Source organism: Alosa pseudoharengus, unplaced genomic scaffold, assembly GCF_046254945.1.
Source record: "Alosa pseudoharengus isolate Yale_2024_CS ecotype anadromous, Long Island Sound unplaced genomic scaffold, YU_APseudo_1.1 YU_APseudo_1.1_scf_13, whole genome shotgun sequence".
In the NCBI taxonomy this organism is placed as follows: Eukaryota; Metazoa; Chordata; class Actinopteri; order Clupeiformes; family Clupeidae; genus Alosa; species Alosa pseudoharengus.
In genome coordinates, this window is record NW_027468598.1 from 32,174,392 (window position 1) to 32,192,796 (window position 18,405).

Consider the following 18,405-nt stretch of genomic DNA (forward strand, 5'->3'; position numbering starts at 1 on the left):
GATTAACGAGAGTGAAGGCTAACGTTACAGGCTGTGTCTTTTAAGAGAACTTTAGTTGGCTCTCTTCACAAATCACAGTCTAACATCAAGATGGTTATTAAAGTATTTCTAGCCTCTTCATCGGGATCCACAGCGGTAAGCAAATTCAAGACTTGTCATGTGCAACTTTTATTTAGCAAACTAGTTTTTTATTTGGACAATATGTAGGAATGTGCACGAAGAAATACTTGTTGGTTTTGGTAAAAGTTTGGCAAAAGTTAATGCCGCATAATGTGGAAAAATGTAGGGCACCTTAAAAAGCGTTTTGTCAGTAGGCTGAGCCACTAATTTGTGGGTCAGACGTGTAGCCAAGAAGCCACCCTGCCAGTTTCCTTATATATCTCGGCAGTGTCGCTGACATTCCAAACCTGCAACAGCAATCCCTTACAAAAACGCCGAGAACCTACTATTGAATAAATAACACAAAGCTGTAACACAGACTTTCTTCTAACTTTCAACACCTACCAGTGTATTATAATAAATATTGCTAATATTGAATGATAATACAACGAATTTGGAGTAGCCTATGACTTCACCTTCACCAAAAACATTATCATTAATAATGCAATAATGCGTGTTATCCATCTTATGTCTTAGTTAGGCTACAGTCTGTTCATGTTTATTTAAAAAAAAATCCAGTATAGTTGCCATTAAACAGACACACATTTCATAGCTTTTGTTTCAGTGGGCCAAAATGGGTATACATGTTTTCCTCTCAGATCAAGAAGAAGCAACAGGATGTTCTGGGCTTTCTTGAAGCTCTCAAAATCGACTACACACAGCTGGACATCGCCTGCAACGAGGAGAACCGCAGGTGGATGAGGGAGAACGTCCCTGGAGAAAAGAAGCCAGAGAACGGCATTCCTCTTCCTCCACAGATCTTCAACGAGGAGAGCTACTGCGGGGTGTGTAGAGTTCAGGCGCACTCTGCGGGGTGTGTAGAGTTCAGGCGCACTCTGGAAGATATCAGAGACCTCAGTACAGAAAGCCAAAAACATCAGAACTCTTTGTCTCATGTTAATGTCAATCTGAAGATCTTATGGCAAGGAAGCTGTCTTCCCATTACAGAATCTGTTCCTAAATGGATGAATTTGACTGATGGCTATCGGAGAGAAGGCATAGGGATGCACAATATTGGATATCTGCTGATATTCAATATGTCCATGTTTTCAAACTCATTTTGTATCTGAATCCCAATTAGGTTGTGCCAATAATAGTCATTTGCTAGGAATATCTGCAGAAATCACATCTGCTGATGCCCATAATACAATTCTTCAGCTGTTATCTGTCAATACTAATGTTGTACCGATAACGATGATATTGTGCGTCTATACTTCCATCTTATCGACAGCCGTTATCTTAGGACACCTTTGAGGATTCTAATTGCCAAATTTTCCTTTTAGCGCCATACAAGCTAAGTTGCCATATCTTGGTCCCCCAACATGTTCATCCAGATCCGGATCAGGATTCGGATGCTGGAATTGTTTCCCGTTTTTTAACACTGTGACATAAGGTTGAGTGTCTGCAGTCACCTGACTAGTCCAGGTCTAAATTGGGAATGTTTGTACCCTGATCTAACACATTAGTAGATTAACCCAGGAGACTAGTGAGTATAGGATCTGTGCTTGATAGGCCTACACAGTGTGTCAGGAACTGTCAGTGAGCGCGGTTACATGTGCAAAACAATTGGAGTAAAGCACCAATCGGAGTATTATCAGAATTTGGAATACTCCAGTTCAAAGAGTATAGAAGTATATTATACTTCTATACTCTTTACTTCAGTTTACATGCTAAGTGAACAAGTAAAAATCTGATTCCCAGTACCCTTCAGCAGAAGAGTTTTGAACATTCAAATAACATTCCACAACAATGTAAGGTTCCATAGAATGTTCTAAACTCCATCTGTAAATGGACTATTTGGTTATGACAAATTTAATCGGAGTGAAATCAAATTCTCCAGGTTATCTTCTTCGATTTTATAAAATTGGAATTCAGTCGGAGAACTCAGTTTACATGACATTTTTAATTAAAGTAAATAAATTTATCGGAGTGAAATCAGATTGGAATAAAGAATTAAATCAGAGTGAAATCTGATTGTTTGTTTGCATGTAACCACACTGACTGATGTCAGGAATGTCCAGCAAAGTTCTAAAAAAGACCTGATGTCATATCTTGACTGTCACATATAGGATCGATGACAAAATAAAAGAATGGATTAATGGCGGTGTATATATATGAATATGAATGATGTGATATGATGTTTTTCAATTTTATAGGACTATGAAACATTTTTTGATGCTAAGGAAGACAACGATGTCTACACCTTCCTGGGGATTCCACCTCCACTTGGCTTTAAGGTTGGGATCCTATTTTTCACTGTGTCACTGATGTTGTTATTATGTTGTTTGTCTGCATTTGACTTCTCCTGTTTGACATCTTAAATGTTTCACTGGCCATGTGTTAATTCTTAAATAATCTGTTTTCTGTTTTGATATAGGACATGCATATTAAAGTCTTTGATTTGTTCCTTCACAGAAACTATGGTTATGGTTATTGTATTTAGCAGACGCTGTTGTCCGAAGCGGCTTACAGAATATGATCATTACAATAGTTAAACGTTTTTTTGTGTTTGTTTGTTTAAGTTGGTAAGCTTATATTATGCAAACGTCTCTGTTGGGCCAAAGCTAAACTCCTTGGATAACAGTAGTAGTTTAGGTGTTTTATGAGAGCCAGAAGGTCAGCTAGGCTACTGTAACTGCATGGCAATGATGCAGTGGGAAAGTATAACGTTAATAACGGCTGCCTTTAAGATCTATGACTTAAAGTTAACTATTTTGTCGTGGATGATCATGAAAGAAACCCATTGGATTTTATGCTTGGATGGAAATTGGTAATGCGTAACAGCACACTCTTATGTCCCTGAATTTAGCTAAGCCAATTAAAGGTCGGTGTGAGACCAAAACTAATCAACATTCTCTTGTTTATGTTTTCTTTAAGGCTCTTGGTAGCTATCGTAATATTTGTATCATATTTGTAAATTTTTGGCTTAAAATATTATATAATTTCCTTCCATGTAGATGTTTATAATTTTTTCTTGGTTGTAGCCACTCCCTGTAATTGTAGAATTGATGACATCATTCCCTTTTTCGGTTATGCCTGATACGGAAAGGTTTTTGATTAGAACGGTGTGTTGATTGTTTGGATGTGGCTTAATCTTGATTTTGCCCTCAGCGTTGTACAGACTGTATAGAAAATATAGTACACATAAGGCCCCTCAGCATTGCACAGATGGTATAGGAAATATAGTATATATGATGCCTGTATTAAAGCCCATAATACTGGTGAAAACTTGCTGATATGCAACCTCAACAGCCAATGAAATGACATCCCTCCCTATCATCCTCCTGAAGCTATGTGCTGATTGTCTGGAATTGCTTATGGCTTGGACCGAGGCTCTGTTTGCTTCCAATTTACAGAGGCAAGGTTGCATAAGAACGGCAGAGGGTTTTTTTTTCCTTTCATTTTTTGAAAGAACTGAACCGACAGTTAAATGATTGTGAGGAGTCATTAGCTTAATTTGACAGTATTGGTATTGGTATTGGTATTGGTATTGATATTGGTGTTAATTAAAAAGTTAAGGATTAGAAGTCGATTTTTTTTTTCATTGATATGGCAAGTGATTTGATATTTTCTAACAGTCCATTGGGCTCTTGGGAGTCCATCTGGTTTGACTCATCAAATCGGACACATCTCTTTTGGCACAGGCAGCTCAGCAGGTGGTAGAACCTGTTCTCCAGAACGGAACCAATGCTGAGGAACCCCTGGATGATGACTCGACAGTAATTCCCTGACTTATTTATCACCATTTATCATATCTTTGTCCAGTCATGCTTGACCCCAGCGACCTGTGTGGTGTTTTTTCTCCATCAGTTACCTCCTCTGTTCCCGTGCTTTGTTCGTCATGACTGAGGCCATTTGTTGCCATGTTGTCCGTTGTGTGACTAATAATCTTTGCATGTGTTTTCTTTTTTACATGTTTAACTTATAATGAATATCTATTGCTGTGTTTTTTTTTTTTTGTGTTGACATTAGAATGTATGTTTTGTCAAGCATGTCCATGGCATAGTTGTGGCCTACAGTTGTTAAAGCATTCTATTATACTGTTAAAATTCAACTTTGTTGATTTGATTGTTTCACAAGTAACTAGTTAAATTCACTAATTCAAACTTCAGTTCCAACAGAAAGTTTTGTTTTTCATTGTTAAAAATGAATGCATACAGTACATTTGTATTTGTCAGCACGGAGTGTAGTATTGCTGTAACCACAGATGTCTCTCTCCAGTTCGTAATGAGAGTACATCCAGAGGGTGGCTGGCATATGATGTCATACAGTCTGTACAGTCTGCTGTGTTCAGCTCTTGAAAATCTCTGACATACTCTTCAGATAGACACACACAGAGACATGCACATGCACACTTACAGATAGACAGACAGACAGACACACATACACACTTACACACACACAGATACATGCACATGCACACTTACAGACAGACACACATACACACTTACACACACAGATACATGCACATGCACACTTACAGACAGACACACATACACACTTACACACACAGATACATGCACATGCACACTTACAGACAGGCACACATACACACTTACACACACACAGATACATGCACATGCACACTTACAGACAGACACACATACACACTTACACACACAGATACATGCACATGCACACTTACAGACAGACACACATACACACTTACACACACAGATACATGCACATGCACACTTACAGACAGACACACTTACACACAGATACATGCACATGCACACTTACAGACAGACACACACACACATACAGTACACACAGATACATGCATACACACACATGCGCATAGAGACATACACATGCACATTTATAGACATACACACATACACACTTACACACACATGCACACAGACACATGCACATGCACACTTACAGACAGACACACATACACACACACAGATACATGCACATGCACACTTATAGACAGACACACACACACTCTTCTACATTCCACGTCGGAGGAGTCTCTGATCCTGTCTCCTGGCCTGCTGTTTGTAATTGTACTTACTACCTTTCTCTACCTTTCTCTCCCCCTCCTTCTAGTGCCCGATCTCCCCCTCACATCCTCCCTCCAACCCTTCCTACACACACACACACACACACACACACACACACACACACACACATAACGAGTGATAGAGGAGGAAGCTGGAGCAGGTGGCTTCTCCTTAAAGGATACGCCAGAGGAGGAGGATGCTTCACCGCTTTCCTCTTCTCCTTCAAATGTCTTCCCTAATCTTCCCAAGCATCCTTCCCTCCTTTCCACACACACACACACACACACACACACACACACACACACACATTGATGGTCATGTATTCTAACATGTTTGATATTTCTCTCCTCTTCCTCCACTCCACTTTGTCCTTGCGTTTGGGGATCGCGCTGCCCCTCCCCGCCCCTCCCTTCACTCCTCCTCTAGAAAAAGGGGGTGCCAACGGAGGAGCAAAACGGACATGCTGAGGAGGAGCAGGTGAAGGAGGAGGAGGAGGAGGCAGCTCCCGCGGAGGAGGACGCAGCGCAAGAGGAGGCCGAGGAAGAGGCTCCTGCAGACGCTCCGGCAGAAGAGGTTGAGAAGGAGACAACAGAAGCTGCCGCCGAAGAGGAGGAGGAGGAAGAGGAGGAGGAAGAGGAAGAGGAGGCAGCGGAAGACGAGAGTGTAATTGCTCCCAACCTTTAGAACCTTTTGTGTTCTCCCTTCCTCCGTCTCATTCCCTGGGCTTGCATCAACCCTTTCTCTCCTTCAATCCTTCCTTGTTCATGTCGCCTCTCCTTTGATCTTGACTTCACGTCCCTTATCCTCCCATTCCTGTGTGCACTCCCCTGTTAATCTTCACCTTTTTTCCTCTTCACTATTGTCCTGGCGGTTTGTGTTTTCACTCCTCTCTCCTCTGCACACCATAGACTGTAAACCTTAGTTTACCCTTCCCTACCTTCTCCATGTTCTCCTGGTTGTGTTGACATTCTAGAACTGTTTGATTGTTGGGGTCACCCATGTTGTTCACTTCCTACCTTGGTCCGCTCCCATAAATGTCCCCCCTTCCTCCTAACTCCATCCTCACCAGTGTTCCTGTTTGCAGCCTCGTGTTGTCCTGTGGATGATAATACTGCCCCTGTCGGTCTCATTCAAGTCAAGTCTTTGGCACACTGTTCCCTGTAGTAGTGGCGTAGTTGGTTGTGTAGTCATAGTGGTAGTGGTTGGTTTGATCCGTGAGTGATGTCCTGTGCTAATGTAGATCGGCACGAGTGGAGTTTCTAGAGGTCTTTTGTCTCTTCCTTGTCAAGTGTTGCCATGACGAGCCATGTCTTGCTGTGTCTAATTCAACTTTTCTTTTTATTTTGTTTTTGTTCAGAAAAGAGGTGTAGAGGAGGAACCCCAGGTAAATCTCTAACTGAAAACATATTTGAAAAATAATATTTATAATTTTGTATTTTTCTTATGTTATCCATACAATACAAGTATTGATAGAGGTAATAATGCCTTTAAATAGTCTGATTATCCTGCTAAAGTAGTAACAGTACTGAGATGACCTGTCTGAGCTTCTGTTTTGTCCCTCCATCTTCTAGGAGGTTGAGGGAGAAGCCGAAGATGAAAAGGTAAGATAGAAACAATAACTTCTTTCCTCCACATGTAAAACTATTTTATAACTCTTCAAAGAAACCCATTATTAGCGTGGAAGGAAGCCCTACATATTCTTACATTAATCATAGATAAGGATCTTTGAACATTGTCATAGCCAGTCCTGTTGTCGCCAGTGATGTTGATGGCAAAAATAATGTTAACATGGCAGTCTGGGGTCTATAAACAAGGTGTGCTGTATTTGATGAGTATGACTAACTGTTCCTACACTTGCAAGGCGTAATGGACGTGTAACATTTTTCATGACGTAGGGCAGCTTCAGCTGTGTGCAACAACAGCGCCTCTGGTTTGACCTGGATTTAATATGGCAGCAGTATAAGACCTCTATATCAGCCAGGCTGTCCACTAGTACTGGCTCACATCAAGGCCAAATTCACAATTCTTAAATCCTGGAGGTGTTTTTAATCCAGGTGCTGTGCTACTGGTGGACTCATTATTATGCTCTGTGTGTTGAACCACATGACTCCACATGCTTATGCCCAGATGGTGCGTGTGTGCGTGTGTGCGTGTGTGTGTGTGTGTGTGTGTGTGCGCGCTACTGTCCTGCTAGCACCTTCCCCTCTGGCAATATGAGGAATCTACCAAAGCAGCGTCTTGCTTGCCTGCCCAGTGCCTCATGGTCAGCTGCAGCATTGTGGCCTTGAATGCAGAATGAGGCCAAAGATGCTTTATGAACAGAACAACTAGGCACATTAAGGTTTCCTACATTATGTGATGTGATTTTATTATTTTTTTTAATCGGAGCACCATATCCTAATGTCAACTGCTCTGACAAGTGCACAGACAGAAATGTATTGAAATGGCAATTTTTTAAGGCCGGTACTAAAATGAAAGCAAAATAGATACTGCAGATAGAGGCAAAGCCACCATGAGCAAAGTAATGTTTAGATCACAGAAATGGTGACTTTTCGGGTTCCAGGGGCGCTGTTGTTGAGATATTCAGAGTTACACTTTTTTGCATCATGTCACATTTGCTGACAGTTAACTGAACCTTATTCTTTACAACCACCAGATATGGGATGTATCGCCTTGAGTTCTGACATTGGGATGTTGTTTGACCTGACCTGTTAAGATACGATGTTGCCAGAATGCGATAGATGCACAATACTGTTGTCCTCTTTTTTCCAGAGGGCCGGAGTATGGTGGGAATGTTAAACAAAGACTTGCTAAAGAATAGATCAGCTATGCTAAGTCAAACGCTAATAATCACTATCCATTGTTTTAGGGTGAAGACGATCAACCCATGTCCGAGGTAGATTTGACTCTTGGAGTGTGCTCTGTGTAGCTGTAGTACTTATCTCTCTCATCCTCTCTTTGCTGGTGTAGTCACTGTGTCTGTGAGAAAAAGTATTATAAGTTAAAACATTTCCTTGAATTGAATTGGATTTGATTTGATTGGACTTTGTTGTTGTGTATTTTGCGTGTGGTGTGCATCCCTGTGATTCTGGCTGCTATTAGTATTCCACAGAGACGCTAACCCCCCTACTTCTCTTTGTTCATAGTGACCTGTGCGCCTCGTTTTGTAGGCCCAGTGACTACCACTACTGCCCCTTTTCTATCTTCCGCAGATGGATTGTTTTTGCCCACTTGGATGCATTAATTGGATACATTGATTAATTGGATACTCTCGTGCATTGATTCATACCACTGACTAAAAATTCCATCAGATATTAATTCAGATGCAAGATCTAAAAGCTAAGAGAAATCTATATATATATATATATATATATATAAAACAACATTGTCAAAGTCAGTCTCTCCAGTCAACTAACGAAATACATGGCATTAACAGATCACACAGCTCATTTATTCTGTTTAGAAAGAATACAAAACACATCCCCGTTAAATATAAATGTTTGAAAGTATGAGCATAACATTTGACATACTCCCATATGTCACCATATTCCCATGGAAATGCAAATGTTTGAAAGTGCAAGCATGACATTCTACATACTGTGCAGTACATTTACGTAGAGAAGTGATAGTCATCAAAGATGACACCAGGCCAAATTAGAACAAACGTAATGTATGAATGAGTTTAACTGATCGCTAATAAGCTTTCCGATAGTGCCCAACATATAGGCCTATATATCTTCCTCCTTGATAACTCTCTCCTCCCATGTGTACCTCTATGTCTACTCCATGCCAATGAACCCCTCTTTGCCCCCCCCCCCCACCCCCTGTCCCCATGTGTGCCTCTATGTCTACTCCATGCCAATGAACCCCTCTTTGCCCCCCCCCCACCCCCACCCCCTATCCTCTCCGCTTCCTTTTTCGCAGGGAGAAGAGGATTTGATGTCCGAGGTAACATGGCTCCCAAGCCCTGCTCCTGCCCCCTCCCCCCGTCCCTTAGTCCTAGGCTGTGTGGGTGTGCTTTGCCCAGATCAGCTGAAGGATGGCCGGTGTTGTTATTGTTGTTCTTTTTTTCAGTTTTTTGTTGTGTTGTTTTATTTTCTCTTTCTTTTCCTGCCTTGTGATCTGCCGTCGTTCTCGAGTCTGTGTTCTCTCCCCCCCCCCCCCCCCCGACCTTCTTTCCTCTCCTCTCCTCTCCTCTCCTCTGCCCTCGCTCCTCTCCTCTGTTTTTTTAACCTCCTCTTCCTCATCTCTCCTTAGTAGCTGCTTCCTGCCAGCCTGATACATCCCTGTAGACTCCATTAAACAAAACAAACACTCTTCCAAAAGCATGCCTCTATCTCTCACTCACTCCATATTGCACTCTTCATCCAGCTCTCCCTATTTCCATCTCTATCTCTCTCTCTCTTTCTCACTCTCCTCTCTCTCTATCTCTTTCTCTCTCTATGGTTCTTTTTTACCTTTGTTTCCCTCCCTCCCAAACCTGTGACCCAGTCTGTTCTTTCTCCTAGGAAGAAGAAGAGCTCCGGAAGCTTGAGGTAGATTGACATCATGTTTTTTTTTTTTTTTTATTTATTTACTTGTTTTTGTTATTATTATTTTTCATTCCTTTTCACATTACATTCGGCACATATATATCCACCCATACATTTTCTCTCGCTACTGCTCTGTAGTGCCTTTGATCCTGCCTCCTCTCTCGTCCCCATGCCCCATGCTTGCGGTTTATTAGTTTACCTGGCATCCACCCAACTGCCAACACTCAAAATGGCCGACCCCTTATTTTTAGCCCAAATACTTAGCCAGTGAAGGCGGCTAGGCACTTAGCACCACCATGTCTTAACACGCAGGGTACATCAACATGTTTGCATCTTGAGATGAGTCAGCTAAAACCTGTGCATATGTTGTCTCTTTCTCAAGTGGCCTTTAGCTGAGCTTAACAAATCTGTCTCATGTTACAGTTTTAGCAGTGCTTAATAGGAGTAATCTCTGTTACATTATGGCAGAGCCGCATATTTGTATAAGGATTCAGTACTGAAATGTTGCTTTATTTACGATGCACTGTACTGTGGACTTACACTCATTTTAAAGAAATCTAGTGGTCATGTATATCTGATTTTCTACACGCTTATTGCCATGGCTACCAGTAAAACATCCAGATAAATGTAGCCCTCCTAAGGAGACCAAGCAAAAGCTCCACACTCAAGAGACTTTTTTTTTTTTTCTCCAAAGAGGAACTTCAGAGTTGAACTGGACAAACACGCATTCCCAAAACATTCCCCTTGTCCCACACCCATTCAGACTGCTCTGCTTTAGTCATCTCTCCATTTCTCCAACTTTTCATCTCTTCATCCATCCATCCATCCATCCATCCCTTTGTTCTTTCCTCCTCTCTTCCCATCTTTGCTGCCATCCCATCTTTCCTCTTGGTTGCAGGAGCAAGAAGATCCTGCCAGTGAGGTACTGTAGCTCTGGACATCTTCTCCCCCCACCATCTTCTCCTTCCCCATCAACTCCTCCATTTTCCACCCCACACATGAACAGTACACATGTGTGTGTGTGTAAATATAGACGATAGTGTGTGTGTGTGTGTGTGTGTGTGGTGTGTGTGTGTGTACACACATTCTCAACGTGTCCTTATGTAATCCAGCACTTTCTCTTCTAAGCTCTCTCATACAGTTTCCTTGGTCTCACACACACACACACACACACACACACACACACACATACACACACACACACACACACCGGCCCCCTTTCCTCTTCCCCCCTGTTACACTCACACCTTTTTTCTCACTTCTCTTCGGCTCCACCTTCATGCTGCATGGGTTGGTGTTCATCTAGAGGAGCTGGATGGTGTGTGTGGCAGGACACACACACACACGCGCACACACACGCAGACACGCACACACAGGCACACACACATACGCACGCACGCACGCACACACACACACACACACACACACACACACACACACACACACACACACACACACACACACACACACACACATACGCACGCACACATACACAGGCACACACACACACACACACACACACACATACGCACGCACACATACACAGGCACGCACACACAGACACACACGCACACACATGCGCACACACGCACACAGACACACACACGCACACATACGCACGCACACACACACACAGGCACACACACGCACACATACGCACGCACACACACGCACACATACGCACGCATACGCACAGGCACACACAGGCACACACACACACACACACACAGAGGCACACACAGGCACACATATGCACGCACGCACACACACACGCATACGTGCACACAAACACACACACAGGCACACGCACACGCGCACGCGTACGCGCACACAAACGCACACACACACAGGCATACGCACGCACACACACACAGGCACACACAGGCACACATACGCACGCACACACACACACACACACACGCGTACGTGCACACACACACACACACACACACACAGGCACGCGCACACACACACATGCACGCACACACGCGCGCACACAGGCACACGCACACACACACACATATACACACACACCTTTTTGCTAGCCTACTGTCCAGTGTGAAATGAAGATAGGAAATGAACACAGGTTTTCACTCGGCTCCCACCATACACACAAAATGATCAAGTCTGTTACATGCAGTACAAGACACCTATGACTAAAGCTATGTGCTAGACACATACATGTTTACAATATACAGCACCTTATTAACACACACATATGCATAGATTCCCTCTCTCTCTATCTCTCTCTCTCTCACTCGCTCAGTGGCGCACACACACTCTCACACACATACATACACATACTCCTCTCTCTGTCTCTCTCTCTCTCTGTTTATCTATGTTGAGGATTACAGTCTGCACAGTTGGCCATTTTTGACATTCCCAGGTCTCTTGACAATTCTGACCTATTCCAAACAAAAACAATTACTGCAATTATGACTCCGTTCCCCTCCATATTAGGATGAAGAAGAGGCCCAGGAGTCCGAGGTATCCTATCTCCGTCACTAGTGTGGGAGAGCACTGCATGTTTGCTTTACAGTCATGGGTTGGATGATCCTTGTAGTTGGAAGTTGTGTACATGTATGCATGATCTTGCTACAACTGTGGATTTGTTTTTATTTTCCTGTCTGGGTGTGGAGTTGTACCCTGTGTTGAATTCCCCCCTGCACATGTTACCACATGCTTATTATTGTTCTCCTTTCATCCACCTATGTTGTGAAAACATATCCTGTTGTTCTTGAACGGCACTGGAATGGCTGTAACGTTGATAATGACATCCATTTCTTGGCAATTTAGCCGCTTTATGGCTAGCAGAGAGTCTCCTCTGTGAACGGCAGAAGTGCAAGTGTGCGGTCGGAGGCTCTTTCTCTCGCCTCATACTGTATGTGCTGTCTGTGGTGTTGGCTGGCGGCTGAATCATGTTCCAAACATTCGACCCCATTGCGTCACAGTGAGACAGTCAGGAACAGCTGTGCTGCCGCGGCTAACATTAGCGACAGGGCGGCTGACCGCTCGTCTGAGTTTCCCTGCAGTCCTCTTCCACACGAAGGCTGTTTAGGGTGCAGGGCTGGCCAGACTAAAGTCAAACAGCAGGCTTACACCTGACCATTAGGCTCCCTTGAACCACACCAGTGATTGTCTTTCTGTTGTGTTTCTTTGTGCAAGGTGTTCGTTCTTCCACAAAATCAGTGTATCAGTGAAGCTTCTCTGTGCTTTAACCTACAGTAACATATCTACTGAGAGAGTGACTGTTCAAGGACTGCTTCTTGGCCTGCCTATCTGTGTTTTTTCCCTGCCCAAAAGGGATACATTGTGCAGATGCCTGTGGAAGAGAAATGATCAATAGGTTAATTGAGAAGAGGCTTTGCAGGAGGTCTGATGTCTAGCTTTTCATTGATTGGTGCATAGATTTTATGTGGCTGCTTATGAACAGTTTATAAGAAGTTATTGTCTCCCATTAACTCTTCAGAAATGAAGAAACGTGTGCAGTGTATGTGTTTGTTTAGCCATGTGCTTAGTTATAAAGTAGAATGACGAAGACACAAAGTCAGGGTGGCACCTGCTCTCAGAAGGCCCTCATAGAGAGATGCCTGCCACTCGGACATGAGAACACTCAGGTTTTTGGCTTTGGCTGAAATTGGCCGACTCTTTGTCATTTGCCTGCTCTTGACTTGTGGATGTCTAGCTCTCTTCTTCACTTAGATGTTAGAACATAGCCTGAGCAACCTGCACTATGGAATTGATAAACATAGCCGGATAGCAGTGCCATGAAGTTAGCATGATGTCACAATGTGATTCTTGTCTTTTAGTCATGGATGGACTGCGAGTTGCATCTGTAGCATGGTGGTGATGTCCATGTTTTTATTCTAAATGATCTTCGCCTGAATTGTGCACCCACACGTGCAAAGCCACCCCAGTTTCTTTAGACATGAGCTAATACAGTATTTATTAGTTTCTAACACATCAGAGTTTCCATTCTCATAGCAGTTTCTTTAGACATGGGCTCATATGTTTCAAACACATCAGTTTCTTTAGACATGGGCTAATATGTTTCAAACACATGAGTCTTTAGATATGGGCTAATATGTTTCAAACACGTCAGATTCTTAAGACATGGGCTAGTATGTTTCAAACACATCAGAATCTCCATTCTCATAGCATGATTCTTCCCTATTCTCAGTCCAACCTTACCATGTTAACACGTCTAACCTTAGCTAGGCATCTTGTAAAGGTGTCATTGCCAAAATACGTTCAGCCCCATATACCAACTCTTTCAGGAATGGAACTGGCTACGGACTTGCATAGTTCCAACGGTGCTTTCCCAGATCTGATCCAGATCTGATCCCGGTCTGCGTCTGGGTCCAAATCTAGATCAGATTCATGTCCAAGTCAGCTGCTATTTGGGGGTGACAGCTAGGCTCTTATTTTTTTCTCTCATTCCATGAGTGGGGTGACTCCTACCATAATTTTGAACTCTTTCCGTCTTATCCAAAAGCACTGTCCAACATTTCTTTACAAACTGCACTGATGATTACTTATTGCGTAAGAGTTTAGAATTGATCCTGCCAAATCTGGTCAAAAGCCAATGTGCACAGCATGATCAGTAATCAACGATTTTACAATACACGACCAGTATCATTAGACATGGTCTTCTTTTTAATTAATTGCATTGCTTATTACTTCAGGTTTTTGCCCCCATATAGTGAACTTGAACTATTTCCTCAGACTATAGAGTGAATATTCTAGACCTACCCTGCCAATCAAATGGGCCAGTAATGCCACAGCTTTGTCTTTCCACATCAGGAAGAAGAGGAGGAGGAGGAAGACTAGAGGTCACGACCTGGAGTGGATAAGGATTTCTGATTTTGTCGTCAAGGTAAATAAATAGCTGTGGTTTGTCTCATTTTGGTTTTGCTCTGTCAGTTTCACTACCTACCAGCAGGTGGAGCTGCAGGTCATGACTGCTGAGTGAGGACTGCTGCATAGCCATAATGTTGAGTCTAACCATGCAATGTGTAAAATATAAAGCACCATGCAACAATGTTGAGTCTGTAATGTAAGGATATTTTCAAAATAATGAATTTAATATCTATTTATTAATCAAATAATGAAAACAGTAAGCTAAAGCAACAAAATCAGACTGCCTGTGTCTTGTAATTCATATAACTCAAAGTTACACCAGTTTCTTGCAGTTCTAGCTGATAGTGGGGAAAGGCCAAGCTCTCTTCATGTACCCTGGCTAAGAGGTGCTTGTAGGTTCTAGCAGGTCTTCTTTTAAGGGTTTGGTTCTTTAAAATAAAGAACTCTGCTTGAGTACCTGTTTCCTCTCCCCCCTTCCAGATGGCCATTCATTTTACTCGGTCACTGGTCATAAAATAGTAATTACAACACCATGTAATAACACTGCCAAACCTTGTTGCTCTTATAGTTCAACACGGAATTTATGAACTGTTTGCTCTTTCGGCATGGGAAATGGAGGGAGGGAGGGAGGGAGAGGAGGGTCTTGGGAGGACACGAGCACATTCACCATGCACTCTGAGGGCCAAACACTGCCTCTATGTCATATCATAATACTAGCGAAAAACACTCCATGAGCAGACGGAGCCAGCCGAGGTGGTGTGGGGGTGAGTGGAGGATGTGTGTGTGTGTGTGTGTGTGTGTGTGTGTTTGGTGTATGACCTTGTTTGTGTGTGTGTGTGCGTGTGTCTGGTGTATGAGTTTGTGTGTGTGTGCGTGTGTGTCTGGTGTATGACCTTGTTTGTGTGTGTGTGTGCGTGTGTGTCTGGTGTATGAGTTTGTGTGTGTGTGCGTGTGTGTCTGGTGTATGAGCTTGTGTGTGTGTGTGTATGTGCGTGTGTTTGGTGTATGAGCATGTGTGTGTTTTGTGTGTGTGTGTGTGTTTGGTGTATGAGCTTGTGTGTGTTTTCTATGTGTGTGTTTGTCTGTGTCTGTGTCTGTGTTTGGTGTGTGCGTGTGTGTGTGTTTGGTGTATGAGCCTGTGTGTGGGTGTGTGTGTTTGGTGTGTGCGTGTGTTTGGTGTATGAGCTTGTGTGTGTGTGTTTGGTGTATGAGCCTGTGTGTGTGTTTGGTGTATGAGCCTGTGTGTGGGTGTGTGTGTTTGGTGTGTGCGTGTGTTTGGTGTATGAGCTTGTGTGTGTGTGTTTGGTGTATGAGCTTGTGTGTGTGTGTGTGTGTGTGTGTGTGTGCACGCCCATGAGGTGGCAGACTGCCTGAGAGCACAGAGCAGATGGGTGCTCAGGGTCATTTTTCTTCTGCTGCCACATTGTTGCAGCACTTGCCGTCCCCAACATATTGTTGCGCGCAAGACAAATGTGAGGTGCTAATAAATGTTTACTCTGTGGCCCTCCTGGAATTCCACTGCACTTCCTCTCTCTCTCTATTTGCCTTGTCTTGCGTCACTTGGACAGATATGTCCTTGCTGTAACCTCAGAGAGAAAATGGGCTTTTAAAGAGTCCCTGCATTGAGGTCTCTAGTTGCCATTGCAAAGATATGCTGTGAAGGTTCACTACACCCCCTCAGCTAAAAGAGCAGACTCAATCTGAGGACCAAAGATGGTACACACTAAAGGATGCAATAGAAAACAGAGTCTAATAGAGATTAACTCAGTACTGGTGAGATCATATTATTGTAGCCGATATTTTGTGGTAAAACTGCTCCATGATTGACCTGTCAGAAGAGTTGAAGTTGCTGTGATTTCTACTCTGTCCAGTGGAGGGTCATGGTGGCACGGTGTCCTCACTGTCTGTGATTTCTACTCTGTCCAGTGGAGGGTCATGGTGGCACGGTGTCCTCACTGTCTGTTCCCTCTGTCCCACAGCTTGGAGTGTCCCGTCCCCACCTAGCCTGTGCCCCATCCTCGCTGAAACTCCAAGATCCCCTTCCCCTCCTCCACACACACACACACACGCGCACGCACACACGCACGCACACATGCACACACGCACACACGTGCACACGCACACAGACACACACACACACACACACATACACAGACACACACAGACACACACACACACCTCATTGGACACAAGCCCTGGCTGAAGCCCTGCTGACCAATGAAGGCCTTCACACCTCTGGACCCTCGAGATCTCCCAGTGGACACAGAAAAACGAAAACTCAAACGAAAACTCAATTCTTTTGTTGCTGTTGCTGCTGTGTGATCCCCCCCCCCCCCCCCCCCCCCCCACACACACACACAGATTGTTCTGCTGCTGATGATGCCGGTGGCAGCTTCCAGCTTTTGGGTTTAATCCAGAAGAATACAGACAATAACTCATACTTAGAATCTCACATCAGACTTTCAAATCTGTTAGAACACTTTCTTTGTTGTACATACAAAAAAAAAATAGAATAGATTTTTCTAAAAAAAAAAGTGTTTCTTACCCTTATGTTGTCTGATCAATAATGCTGTTACCATGGTAGCCATCATACATCTGAGTCGGTTATTGTCTTGGACACAGGCCTTCATTTTAGCTCACTTGAATTTACTTTTGTTCTGATGAGTGTTTTATACTGCTGTGAATGAATGTGATCATAGCACTGCCAAACACAGTCCCTACACCACAACCACTAGGTTCTGAGTATTAAATAACATTACAAGTTCTCTGTTGGTACACACTCCCACAAAAGTTTCTTTTCGACATTTGTTTTTATATGCTTAGAACCTTATGATGAGGGTCAGGAGTTCTGGGGAACTATCCACATGAGTCTCGTGATGCCTTGTGGATCGGTTCTCTGGTGGTGTCCCTGTTCTAGTACCTTCAAAGGGTTCTAAGTAATTGTTTGGTTTTTCTGAGAGTGTAGAGAAACAACCCGTCAGGTTTGTACCCATGACAATGACGTGACTTTTAAACTGAAGTAAAGACAGAATCACTAACAGTTATGTTAACATATAGACACACATATGATTATGTAGGCTGTCTTGTCTTGTCTTGTCTGTCTGTCTGTCTGTTTGTCAGTTTGTCTATTGCACTTATTGAATGTAGTAGGCAGAGGTGAATAAACAAGCGGCCTTCTAAACGTCAATAAAACATTAGAAAACGTAACGTGTTCTATTTTGAATGCATTGTGTGCATTCAGGGAGCTCTGCACAATATGTGGACGGGGGGGGGGGGGGGGCAACAAACAGGAAGTGAGGCTGCACACTCCCAGGAGAGTGAGGGGTTGACCATACAGCACACACTCTCTCTCTCTCTCTGAGTGTGTGTGTGCATTAATATGTGTTTGTGTGTATGGAATTCTATAGGATCCCCAAAATAGGTCAATTACTTTGTGTACGTACAGCAGTTGCTTAAATATTTCCTGTGTAGGGTCCCCCCATCCCACCCCACTCGGTGTGTTCCCTATGGCAAGCCTGCAGCACATCGACAGGTTGTTGGACAGGTGTCCATTCGTACTGGCAGAGGCGTGGACTTTAGATGCTTTTACCACAGAGAGCTGAGCAGGTGTTAGCACTAGCGATCCCGCTGCAACAGAGGAGAGGCCTTGGCAGTAACACACAAAATGGACACATTGTGCCACTCTACTCCTGCGCTCCTCACTTGTCCTTGATTTCACACACACACACACCCCCACACACACACACCCACACACACACCCACACACACACACACCCACACACACACACATACATGCAGACAATGCACATGCTACTCCTAATAATAACCAGAGGTCTATGTAT

The 18,405-nt window shown here is 43.5% G+C and overlaps 1 protein-coding gene across 4 annotated transcripts; it reads left to right on the top strand.

The window, feature by feature from the left end:
- sh3bgr (SH3 domain binding glutamate-rich protein) lies at positions 1-16,888 on the top strand. Of its 4 annotated transcripts, XM_076282855.1 has the most exons (10): positions 1-135; positions 759-944; positions 2,316-2,396; positions 5,598-5,834; positions 6,529-6,555; positions 6,743-6,772; positions 8,041-8,067; positions 9,680-9,706; positions 14,507-14,579; positions 16,543-16,888. In XM_076282855.1, the coding sequence occupies exons 1-9, from the start codon at positions 91-93 to the stop codon at positions 14,531-14,533; spliced, it is 687 nt and encodes a 228-aa protein (XP_076138970.1). In that variant the 5' UTR covers positions 1-90; the 3' UTR covers positions 14,534-14,579; positions 16,543-16,888. The 4 variants fall into 4 exon arrangements, with proteins under 4 accessions (XP_076138970.1, XP_076138971.1, XP_076138972.1 ...); XM_076282856.1 differs by lacking the exon at positions 8,041-8,067; XM_076282857.1 differs by lacking the exons at positions 8,041-8,067; positions 9,680-9,706.
- Positions 16,889-18,405: the final 1,517 nt, after the last annotated feature.